Source organism: Sesamum indicum, linkage group LG11, assembly GCF_000512975.1.
Source record: "Sesamum indicum cultivar Zhongzhi No. 13 linkage group LG11, S_indicum_v1.0, whole genome shotgun sequence".
Taxonomy (NCBI): Eukaryota; Viridiplantae; Streptophyta; class Magnoliopsida; order Lamiales; family Pedaliaceae; genus Sesamum; species Sesamum indicum.
The window spans coordinates 3,025,632-3,038,329 of record NC_026155.1 but is presented as its reverse complement, the minus strand read 5'-3'; the positions used below and the strand labels follow the sequence as shown (position 1 = coordinate 3,038,329).

The following is a 12,698-nucleotide window of genomic DNA, read 5'->3' as shown; positions in this document are numbered from 1 at the left end:
CGTCGTGTACTCCTAATTACCCAAATTGTCCTAGTTACTCTTTGGCTGTCATGGATAATTTCTGTAATTATATTAAAAAATAAAAATATTTTGTGTAAATTAATCATAAGTTAGGAGGTGTAAATGTAATTATCTTTATATGTTTTGTCTTTCGTAGTCTGACTGTTATTCTCTTGCACTATAGTAATATGAAAAAACAAATATTCATACTATAATTTAGTGCTGAACTTATAAACATCTCATAATATTTTATAAAATATTTGAAAGCTTATACATTTTAAAAATTATTTGAAATTTTTTTATCCTAAAGAGCTTATAAAATTCAAAATAAGGAATGTTGATTCAATAAAAGGACACGAATATACATGTGCGTATATATATACATATTTGTATATACAAATTACTCATAATACACAGTATTCAGTGTAATTAAATATATGATAAGTGTAATTCTTATGACTACAACCTAGACTCTTGCGAGTGCCGTAGGGGAATAATTCCAAACTGCTTCTGGTGCCCTAGCTTCGACCTAATCAACTTCCAGTAGAGTTGAAAACATAATAAGATTCGATTTGAAATTGATCTTTAGAATTTATATGAGTTCAATTCGTTAGTGTAATAAATCAAACTTGAACTAAAGTTTTGTTTGGCAAATGTTTCAGGCTCATTAGCTCATGCTCGAGCTCGATTCAATTATAAAAAAATAATAAAATATTTTTAAATATAGAATAAATTGCCCTTTGTGATTCAAAAACTCAATTGAAAATCACTCTATGTAAAAAAGAAAAAAAACATAGAAAAAATCCCTTGTAATTTTTGAAAATTATGCACACTCTCTCCTTTTGTTAGTTAAGATTAATGACGTTAGATTGTTCATTGAATTGCCCATTATACCCTTTGTTATAAATTATGTGGCCTAGTGACCCATTAAAATGGTAAGCCCACCTGGAGGCCGACCAAACCGACCTACCTAGAAGGCCCACTACCCAGCCCGACCTACCACCCGACCCGACCTAGGAACCCTACCTATTTATATCTAACCTTAACATTGCCTTCTCTCATTTTCCCCCTCTTTTCTATTTTCGTTGTCTGCTCTCTCTCTGTTCTCTAATCGACTGATTTTCTTACCATCTCACGGCGGTGGCTTTCCAAAGCCAACATAATGGCTTTTGGAAAGCCACTCACGCCTTCCATTTCCAAATCTTTCACCCCTATAAATAGGAGTTTGGCCTTTCAGCCAAAACAACCGATTCCATCTTCTCTTCGTGTCTTCCATCCTCTTTCTTGTAATAGTTCTCTGTGAACGGGTATTGGGTCTCAGTGATCGATTATGTGGATATTTGTTTATGAAGTTCAGGTGTTGTGGTTTGTGGTGGGGCAACCGTGGGTCGGTTTACTTCTGGGTGCAGTGCCTTGTGACCGTGTTCCCTTTATTGATTTGGATCTTGCTATTCTGAGCCTATCTCATTCCCATACTGTTGTTTCGTTATTATTTCTGTTTCATTCATATTATTATTCATTTGTAATATTGGCCTGTAATTTTAAGAAGTTTCGTACTCTATTTCTATAATAGTTGTTAGGCTTTTTTTTGTGAAAGAAATTATCACGAAGGGGCTCTTACCTCCCTACAGTGATATCAGAGCCACGTCTCTGATCTTTGTCTCGCCTGGTGGTGGTAACCTCTGAAAACCCCTCCTTTATTTTTCTGCAATTTTAAACTGCTTATATCTTGGTGATATTGATCTTATATCGATTGTATTGTTGCTGTTTTCATTCTGTTGATATTATTTTGAGATTTGTGAATTGTTACTACTTACTCTGTTTATACTACTGTTTTCACCGCGGTTAAATCCCCCTAATCTCCCACCTAGTCGGACCCTTGAGGTCGTCGGGTATCTGGTCGGGACATAGGCTGGAAGGCCTCGGTTTTGTTGATCCTATATTATCTGTGAAATTTTTTATTCATCTGCTTATCCTATCTCATGATTTTTCTTTGGGATCTGCTGTTGTGATATTTTCTGAAATTAGTACTAACTCTGTGATATATTATTACTGTTTTCTGTAGCCATTTTTGTCTACTTTCTCGATATTTAGTTAGAACCTGTGAGTTAAGATCTGATTTTTAGGGGAGATAATTTTATGAAAATCTCGAGAAATACTTTTGGAAACTCTAAATTTTTTTTAAATGGCCGGATATAATCTCCAACCCTTTGATGGTAAAAGTGATTTTTCAATATGACAACAAAAAATGAAAGGAATTCTTATTCAACAAAAGGTTTTTAAAGCAATAGATGGTAAATGCACATAAAATGTTTCAGATGAAAAGAAGTTAGAAAATGACAAATATACCTTTTCATCAATTATTTTAAACCTGTCTAACACTGTTCTTAGAAAGATAGAAAAAAAATATCTAAAGAACTTTGGGAAAAACTAGAAGATTTATATACTGAAACATCCTTACTGAGTAAACTTTTTCTATTAGAAATTTTTTTAGATATAAACTTGATCTGTCAAAGAATATTGATGAAAATCTTGATGATTTCACTAAGTTAATTCAAGATATAAAACACACAAGTGATAAGAACATAGATGAATATTCTCCCATGTTTTACTTAACGCTATTCCTAAAACCTACTCATAAACCTAGTGAAAACCAACATGAAGTTAACTTTTTTAGGGGAAGACAAATATTCAGAAAATTTGATTTTAGGTAAATAGAAGTAGAAGTAAGAGTAGGAGTGGTAGTAGAAGCAAATCTAGAATTAGGGAAAGTTCTTATAAGAAGATAAAACAAAAGAAAGACGATGTTATAATTGCGGAATTAAAGAACACTATATTAAAAATTATAGAAAACCTAAAAGAGAAAATAGGGATAATTACTATGACGATAAGGAAAAGGCAAATAATGTTTTTGATGACAATTCTGGTGAAGTGTTTGTGGTATGTGAAGCAAATTCAGTTCATTCTTTAAAGAAATATGAGTGGTTAATTGATTCTGATTGTACTTTTTATATGAGTCCTTCCAAAGAAATCTTTACAAACTTTAGAAATGAAAACTCTGGTTTTGTTTCAATGGCAAATAAAAAATAATGTAAAATCAAAGGTCTAGGCGACATTTCTTTGAATTTTAAAGAAGGTTATAAGTTAACCTTAAAAACGTCAGGTGTGTCCCTGACTTAAGTCATAATCTTAGTCTTGTGCTGCTCTCGAAGAATAAAGTTTAGAAGGCAAGTAGGGAAAAGGCCTTATAAAAATAATGAAAGGTTCATTAATTGTTTTTAAGGCTGAAAGAAAACGTAATTTATATATGTGCACTTGCATGTATGATAATATTGTTGCATCTGTGTCTAAATGTGATAAAACATCTTTATGGCACCAAAGACTAGGTCACATAAGTCTAACAGGACTTGGGAAGGAATCTTAAATGATAAAATTGAAAAACTAGAATTTTATGACGATTGTGTAATGGTTAAACAATATAAAGTACATTTTCCTGTTTCATCCCCCCTATGTCTACATGCATTCTAGATTATGTACATGTTGATGTTTGAGGTCATTCAAATGTACCCACCCATGGTGGAAATCAATATTTTTTGTCTATTATTGATAATTTCTCTAGAAAGGTCTTTGTTTTTTTTATGAAACACAAATCTAAAGTTTTCAAAAAATTTGAAAAATGAAAAACTTTGGTGGAAAATCAAACTGGCCAAAAATTTAAATCTCTTCGAACTGGCAATGGTTTTGAATTTTACAATTAAAATTTTTCTGATTTATGTGAAAAATTTGGAATTAAAAGGCACAAGACCAATCCCTATACCCCCCCCCCCAACAAAGTGGTGTTGCTGAACGCATGTACCGAACACTACTTGAAAACATTAGATGCTTATTAATAAGTTCTGATTTACCGAAATCTTTTCGGGGAGAAGTTGTCTTAACAACTGCCCATTTAATTAATATGTCTCCTTCTGTCCCTTTATCTGGAAAAACTCCTGAATCTGTTTGGTCTGAAAAACAACTGGATATATCCTCTTTACGTGTGTTTGGATGTTCTGCTTTATTTCATCAAAATTCAGATAAATTAAAACCTAGATCTTTGAAATGTGTTTTTATTGGTTATCCTGAAGGGGTAAAAGACTATAGACTTTGGGTACGTAGTCAACCAAGTTTTAAAGTCCTAATTAGTAGGGATGTTAGTTTTAATGAAAATGAAATACCCTGTGTAAATAAAACAGACATTAAACATAAAGAATTCACCTTTAATAAGGTGGTGGAAAATATAGAGAATAACCAACAGGGGGAAGGGATAAATGATAACTTAGAAGAACAAAATGCAGTAATTCCTGAAAATACTGAAAATACTAACTCAGAAAACACTCTTGAAAACTACCAACTAGCTAGGGATAGAAATAGAGGGCAACCTAGGATTCCCTCTAAGTTTAGAGACTTTCACATAGCCCTAAACATTGAATTTTCTGAACCTAGTAGTGTTGATGAAGCAATGAAATCGGAACAATGACTAAGTGCCATTAATGAGGAAATGAAATCCCTGAAAGATAATAAAACTTGGGTTCTAGTTCCCAAACCAAAAGATTCCTCAATAGTTGACTGTAAATTGATTTTCAAAATTAAGCAAGAAAATCCCATAAAATATAAAGCTAGACTCGTAGCTAAAAGGTTCACTTAAAAGGAAGGAATTGACTACAATGAAATTTTTTCTCCAGTTGTTAAGTATACTACTGTTCGTATTATTCTTGTTCTCACTCACACATTATAATTGGGAATTAAAACAAATAGATGTAAAAACTGCATTCTTGCATGGTGATTTGGATGAAAACATCCACATGAATCAACCAATTGGTTTCATTGATAAGTCTAAACCTGATCGTGTGTGCTTATTAAAAAAGTCTTTGTATGGTTTAAAACAATCCCCTAGACATTGGAACAAGAAATTTGATTTATTCATGCATTCCTTAAAAGTCAAAAGAAGCCATTATGATCATTGTCTTTATTTTAAGCGTTTGGATAACTTATCTATTTTTCTTGTGCTATATGTTGATGATATGCTTATTAACTGTCCTAGCCTTCAACTTATAAATTTCTTGCAAAAGGATCTCTGTAAAAATTTTGAGATGAAAAATCTTAGTGAGGCCAAAAGGATTCTTGGAATGAGCATTACTAGAAATAGAGAAAAATCCACAATACTTTTAAATTAAAAATCCTACATTCAATCCAATTTTAAATAAATTTTCTATGAAAAATTCTAAACCCACTTCTGTGCCTCAAGCTGCTCATTTCCAACTGTGTAAAGACCAAAGCCTCAAAACTGAGATTGAAAAAGCAAAAAATGGAAAAATACCATACTCTAATGTTATTGGATCTACTATGTTTCTCATAGTATGCACTAGACTTGACATTGCATATTCCATTAGTTGTCTTAGTAGATACATGTCTAATCCCGGCCCTTCTCATTAGAAAACATTAAAATGGTTACTTAGGTACCTACATGGTTCTGAAAATATTGGTATCATCTTTTCAAAATTTCTGAAAACATTCAGCTTGTTGGGTATGTAGACTGACTATGCAAATGATAGAGATATTAGGAAATCCACCACTCATATGTGTTTACACTTTGTGGCTCATGCATAAGATGAAAATCTCAACTTCAACATATAGTTGCATTATCCACTACTGAGGTTGAGTATATTGCTACCTGAAGCTTTTAAAGAGGCAATTTGGCTTGAAGGTCTAATAAAAGAAGTAGATTTCCTTAAGGACAAACTCATAGTTTTTTTCGATAGCCAATCCTCGACTCAGCTATGTAAAAATCCAGTGTTTCACGATAGAACAAAACACATTGACGTAAGATACAACTTTATTCGAGACATTGTAGTAAAAGAAGTCATAAAATTAGAAAAATTCAAATCTGAAGAAAACCAGCAGATATGGGTACTAAATGCTTACCTATTGAAAAATTCATCACTTGTTTGAAAATTTTAAATATGCATTTCGACTAACATATACTCTGTCAAGAATTCTGCTCTAAATTGCAGGTACACCCAAGGCAAATTTTTCGGCTGTGATGCGGACCTTGCTATCTTAATGGGTCTTGGTCCAAGGTGGAGTGGGTTATAAATTATGTGGCCTAGTAACCCATTGAAATGGTAGGCCTACCTGAAAGGCCCACTACCCAACCCGATCCGACCCAGGAAGCTTACCTATTTATAAATAATCCTAACACTCCACTCTCTCATTTTTCCTCCTCTTATCTACTTCCGCCGTCTGCTCTCTCTCTATTCTCTCCTCGATTGATCTTCTTACCATCTCACCGCCGTGAATGGTGGTGGCTTTCCAAAGCCAACACAATGGCTTTTGGAAAGCCACCCACGCCTTCCATTTCCATTGATCTTTCACCCATATAAATAGGGGTTTGGCCTTTCGATCAAAACAACCGTTCCATCTTCTCTTTGTGTCTTCCATCCTCTTTCTCCTAATAGTTCTCTGTGAATGGGTGTTAGGTCTCAATGACCGATTGTGTGGATCTTTGTGATCTAAAAGTTGAGGTGTTGTGGTTTGTGGTGGTGCAACCGTGGGTCGGTTTACTTGTGGGTGTTGTGCCTTGTGATCGTGTTCCCTTTATTAGTTTGGATCTTGCTATTCTGAGTCTATCTCATTTCCATACTATTGTTTCGTTATTATTTCTGATTCATTCATATTATTATCCATTTGTAATATTGGCCTTTCTAAGGAGTTTCGTACTCCATTTCTGTAATAGTGCTTAGGCTTTTTTTTGTGAAAGAAATTACCACGAAGGGGCTCTCACCTCTCTACACCCTTGTTATAACAACAGTTGATCTTCAATAATTAAAAATGAATATTCCAAATTTTAAATAATTTATAAATATATTTTTTAATTTATATATATACAATACATATGTATATATATATATATCTTATGCATTGGCGGCATTGCAGGGGCGATGCAACGTTATCACGCCCACTCATTGCCCAATTACAATGCGTATCATAAGAGGAAAACATTATTATTGTTTTTTCAAAAAAGTAAGTAAAATTATGTAATTTTTTAAATTTTAAAAATAATAAAAATATATTAAAATACATATAATGTTAATTTTAATTTAAATATAATTTATATTAAATAATTCAAAAATTTAATATAATTTTTTGGTAATTTTTGTTTAATTAATATATTCAACAAATAAATATAATTTATTAAAATATATTTTAAACTAAATAATAATTTAATTTAGTTAATAATATATAATTGTACAATAGATTTGTATTTATATTTATATAAATATTTAAATTTAAAAGTAAATTTTAGTATATTAATTTTTATATTGTGATTTTAAATTTAAATTTAAATTTTTATATACTTTTAGATATTTTGATATTTAATTAAAATAATTTATTAAAATTTATTTCATTTAAAACAAGAGGACAAAATAGACATTTAAATATGTAAAGTAACTCTAGAAAAGTCAGAAATGAAGCTCATTCGCACAATACGTCGTCTCAAGCATTCTTCATTAGAAACTTTTTTAGTGCATTTTAAATAACCCAAAAAAATTTTTGCTATGAAATTAAAAAAAAGGGTTATGTAATTTATCTTAACTTATATGCCCGAGAACTTCCTTTCTCTGACGAGACACATTTTTATGACAAAACAATGAGGTTCATAAAAAATTATAAACTTACAACCCCTTTAAAAATATAGAATTATATTTTTCCTCAAAAAAAAATTGAAATTAGATTTACTCTCCTTTCGAAAATTCTCTATTTACACCTGAACTTTTTCAGTTAGAGTTTGAACGAAAAATACTGATGTTAGCAAAATAAAATTACATAAATTTTAAATTTTTGTACCTCATTTAATATTTTCATGTATATATTTTCATTTATAAAGAGATAAATGTAATATCTATATATGGAGTGAAGTTAACATCATACATTTTTCTCCTTATAAATAATTATTACATAGGAATGTTATATAAGGGATGAAATTAAAAACTCAGATGACGTTTTTGTTAACATTAAATTTTTTTGTCTAAATCCTAATGAAAGAGCGTCAAGCGTAAACAGTGAATTCTCAGAGGAAGTGTAAGTATAATTTTAAATTTTTTCGGGAAAAAGTATAATTAATCCTAAAAATTAAAATTTGATATATAATTAAATTTTTTGTTAATATATAATAAATAATAATATGTTAAATATTTGTAGGTATATATCAAATATCACATATTAAATTCAAATCATTGATTTAAATTAAGTAAAATCTAAAACTATTCATAGTGTTCGGTTTCATTTTTGGCCCATCTCAAAACATAATAAATGTTTGCCTTGATTTATTTTGGAAATTTTGGTGGTGTTTTGAGATGTTTTGAAACAGTGCCTCATTTGTTTTTGGTCCAAATAAGTCTACACTAATTATAAGTCCTACAACTAACAAAATTATATACATACTCATATATATAAATATATATATATAAAAGAGACATGATTTGATAATAAAGAGTAGTTTTTGTGTCCCACTAAACAACATCAAACATACCATACTTATTTTATATTATCTCCAAAAATAAATCCAAATATACACACTATCTCCACCACATACTTATTTATCTTGTTGTTTTCTATCTATCTCCACAGAACACACCAAAACAAATAAAAAATGAAACCAAACATATCAATTAATTTTTGTGTTAAATTTGGACCATCAATTCAAATCTAATGACATCTAATTATTTATTTTTAAAAAATCAAAAGCGCTCCTTATAATTAATATAGACAATTTAAGAATTGTTATTTATAATAAACAAAATCCAACCTTTCACAAATTCAGGTGTAAAATTAATTTTATTATAAATAATAATAAAAAAAAAATCATATGAAGGGCTCATGTCTCTTACTGCACGTCCGAAGAAGATATTTTGCTGTATTTTAAAAATACACGAGTTTTTTTACAACTTTATCCAAGAACTTTTTCTTTTTAAATACTTTTAGAGGAGATAAATTGTATCTAACTCTAATAAACTATATCGTAAATTCAAACTCGATGATCATTTTTTTTAAAAATCAATATTAAAATTATTTTTTATTTAATTAATTATAAAACTGGCGAGTTAAATTGGACTTTACTACAAAATTTTTATTAAATAAAACACACACAGACACACACACACACACATCACACACTATAATAATGAAATATCTCCGAGCTAATCAAGAAAATTGGAAGTACGGTACTCTTCCACGATTGCTCAAAAAATCTGCATTCCCAAGAGTTTCTTGGTCATGGGCGGAGGCTTCATGTTTGCTGGCCACCTCTTTCGCAAGGCCGCCGCTTCCGGCCACCGCCGGCACCAGCAGAAGCTTCCATACTCCTAGTTCAGTAGCTGCGATTTGCAGCAGTGAAAGTAAACCATGCTCTCAGAGTGTTGCCGATTGCGCTTTCGGGTCAGTTCCATCTCGAGTTGAAGTTGAAAGGGCAATTCTTTATCTCCAGAGGTAAAAGATTGAAACTTTTTTTTCTTCTTCGTTTTTTTTTTTAATAATTTATACATATTTTATTTTTATTGGTGTAATTGCTAGTGCTATTTGAGTTTAGTCTGGTTGGGAAATCTGATAAGGTTTGAGTCTTCTTTGTTGTTGTTGTTGATTTTTTTTTTTTAGCTTAATGCAATTTACCTCGTTCGTTCGTGATATGAGTAAATTATCTCCTATAATAAAAAATATCAATTTATCTCCTTTACTTTTTAAAATGATTGCTTCGTACAGAGGATAAATTGTCTAATTTTAAAAAATACAAAGACGTAAATTGCGATATTTTATTTTATAAGGGATAATTTGCTCGTTTGTAATATTGCAAAGGGTTACTTGCATTTTTTCTCAATGGATTGTGATATATTCAGAATTATGAGCTGTGCAATTCTTCGGTCTTAATCTAAGGGATGGGTGGTATGAATTCTGCCCAGGGAGGAGGGGATTTTTGCCTAACATGACATTTGGATTGATGAATTTGGAATTTGGGAATTCAAATTGCCAGTAAAAAGTCTGTTGAATAATTTGTTTGGATGGTTTCATATTAGAATGATTTCGTTTGAGTCTCATTTTGAACGAATATTTGTGGACTCAAATTCTTTTGATACAAAGTCATTCAAATCATTTTTGTATCAAATTCGGATCCTTCCATCCAGATGTAGGCCGAGTTAATTTGGGTGTTTGCTACTGACTTTTCAATTTTAGCTCATTTGCAAGTCGAGCAGGACCGCTCCACGTTGAGTCGAATTCTTAAATCATCGAAAACACGTTTGCAACAAGCTTACCTGCATCCCTTTGGTGTAAACGCATCGACAATTTCAAAACGCAGTGAATTTGATTATAGTCTCCTCGCTCGTTCCTAAATGGTGTTTGTTCTTGCTCTGTGTTTTGCTGTATGATTATGTGTATCTCATGTCTCTAATATTACGTACGGTCATGCTACAATATACTCAGGTTCATGCACGGCCTTTCAGCTTCTAAATCCTGGCTTGACGGACTTCAGGGATTGCTGCATCATCACGAACCGAAAATGCTGCAGTCCCCTGGATTTGTTAAGTTCCGCGATGCATTTTCTATGATGCAAGAAGAACCAGCTCTTCAGGTCATATAATTCAGTTATTAACTGCTGCTATCTAACGTTGAGAAATCTTAATCCAAGAATGAGCTTTAGAACCTCAGACAAACTTTCTTTGTCGTTTTTACTTGCTTTTCTGTTTCCAGTCTGTTTATGAGCGAGGTTATCCTCATGCATTGAATGAAGGAAACTCTCGTTTTATAGAATTACGTTTCCATGTTTATAGCTCTCTAATCTTCTGTGTCCGGATAATGTTTTGTTCAGAACATGGTTGTTTCCATTTCTTGCGATAACGCTGTTTGGGATGCCATCTTGCGTAATAAGGCAGTTCAGGAACTACGAGGCTCCATCTCTGCAGGTTTTTAACGAAATTCATCTTATGATCTATATTGTTCTTTTTCATAATTCACTATACGCTGTTTGATGATTGCAGTTAAAGAGGCGAAACAGCTAAGCTACAACGGAGAACCAGACATAGCAATCCTTATACTGAGGTGGATCATGAGTTTCACAAAGTCAAAGGTTTTAGAACTGGTTGAGAAGTTCGGACAACTGGTGAATGAGATTTTCCAGCCGTCTCCAAAGGAAAAGCAAACTTCAGAGCTCACCGATCATCTAGAAGAGAAAGTTAGATCGTCATTGCTATTGTCTATAGTTATCCTTCTGATCGTCGTTGTCGCCAGAAGTCAGGCCTAATCGACTTCACCATTCCGCCTGTGCATATCTCCATCCTTAGCTGCAGCTACATGAGTCAACGGTATCGATGTCTGGATTTTGCCATACTCTTGTGTCCCTTTTGCTCCAGTGTTCTGTTGAATAAGTCCCTAGAACGGAGCAGACCGCCTGAGTAAGTTTGTCGATTTTTAGGTACACATACCGGTTATCTATGTTTCTGTCAAGTACTTGACATGAAATGTTATGTTCCGTTTCTGGAAAAATTCTAATCCAAATTAGGTTAGGTCGAACCTAAACCAATTATATGGCAAGTATATTGCACTTGCCGTGTGATGCTGTATAATTTAGGAAAAGTGATCAATCACATGACAAGTATTCTACGATTGTTCTGTGATTGATTTGGTTCGACCAAATTTGATTTGGGTAAAAATTTTTCGCTTTCCTTCCATAGTGCTACTGTGTATATATATGTATATTCATTTATAGTGTCAGTTTTATTTGTTTTATTCTTATTTTTAAAGTTTTGCTGGTATTTCGATCGATTGCCTTAGTTTCTTTTACCTATTGAGCGCTAAAGTTATATTATTTGGACTCCCTTACATATTGTGAACCGTATGTAGGGTCGATTGGCTGGTAGATACATAAAAAGAAAGAGTAAACTACAAAAAACTCTCCTGAGGTTTGGTATAATTAAAAGTACCTCGTTATTACTTGAAAAATTATAAATATCCCTCTAAATTAATGATCCTCTAATAAATATTTCCTGACCCATACAATGGCCTGTCATAAGAGGATATTTGTTAAAGTATTTATAAATTTTCATATAACAAGAAAGTAATTATAATTATAATAAATCTCACATACTTTTTGAATAAATAGTTAGTGTTTGTCCTTCTAATATAATTCAGAAAGAATAACACTAATATCCACTAATTTATGGTCTATTTATACAAACTACTCATGTCTTTTAAAAAATATCATATACACCCCCTCAAAAACATCAATATTATTATACAAACTACCCATATTTTTGGGCTATTAGAGATGATTTCTGTAATTACTTAAAAAATAAAAAGGGAAAAGTATTATTTGAATCCACTAAGTATGGCTAATTTTAATTTTAGTCCGAGAACTATGTCCATTTTTGTTTAGGTCCAGTAACTTACGAAATTGCTTACTTTTAGTCATCTGGCAGATTTTCGGACAATTTTACCCCTATGCAACATTGGAAAAACAGTTTTAGTCCATATGCGAAAATTTGCCAGAAGACTAAAAGTAAGTAATTTCGTAAGTTATTGGACCTAAACAAAAATGGACATAGTTATTGGAGTAAAATTAAAATTAGACATATTTAGCGGACTAAAATAATACTTTTCCCAAATAAAAATAA

General features: G+C 31.7%; 1 protein-coding gene across 1 annotated transcript; it reads left to right on the top strand.

The window, feature by feature from the left end:
• On the top strand, nucleotides 9,355-11,820 carry LOC105173291 (the record flags this gene model as incomplete). Its single annotated transcript, XM_011094985.2, is given in 4 exon segments — nucleotides 9,355-9,525; nucleotides 10,513-10,660; nucleotides 10,898-10,991; nucleotides 11,067-11,820. Coding segments are annotated over 4 exon segments (676 nt in total), but the record flags the coding sequence as incomplete, so codon positions are not given.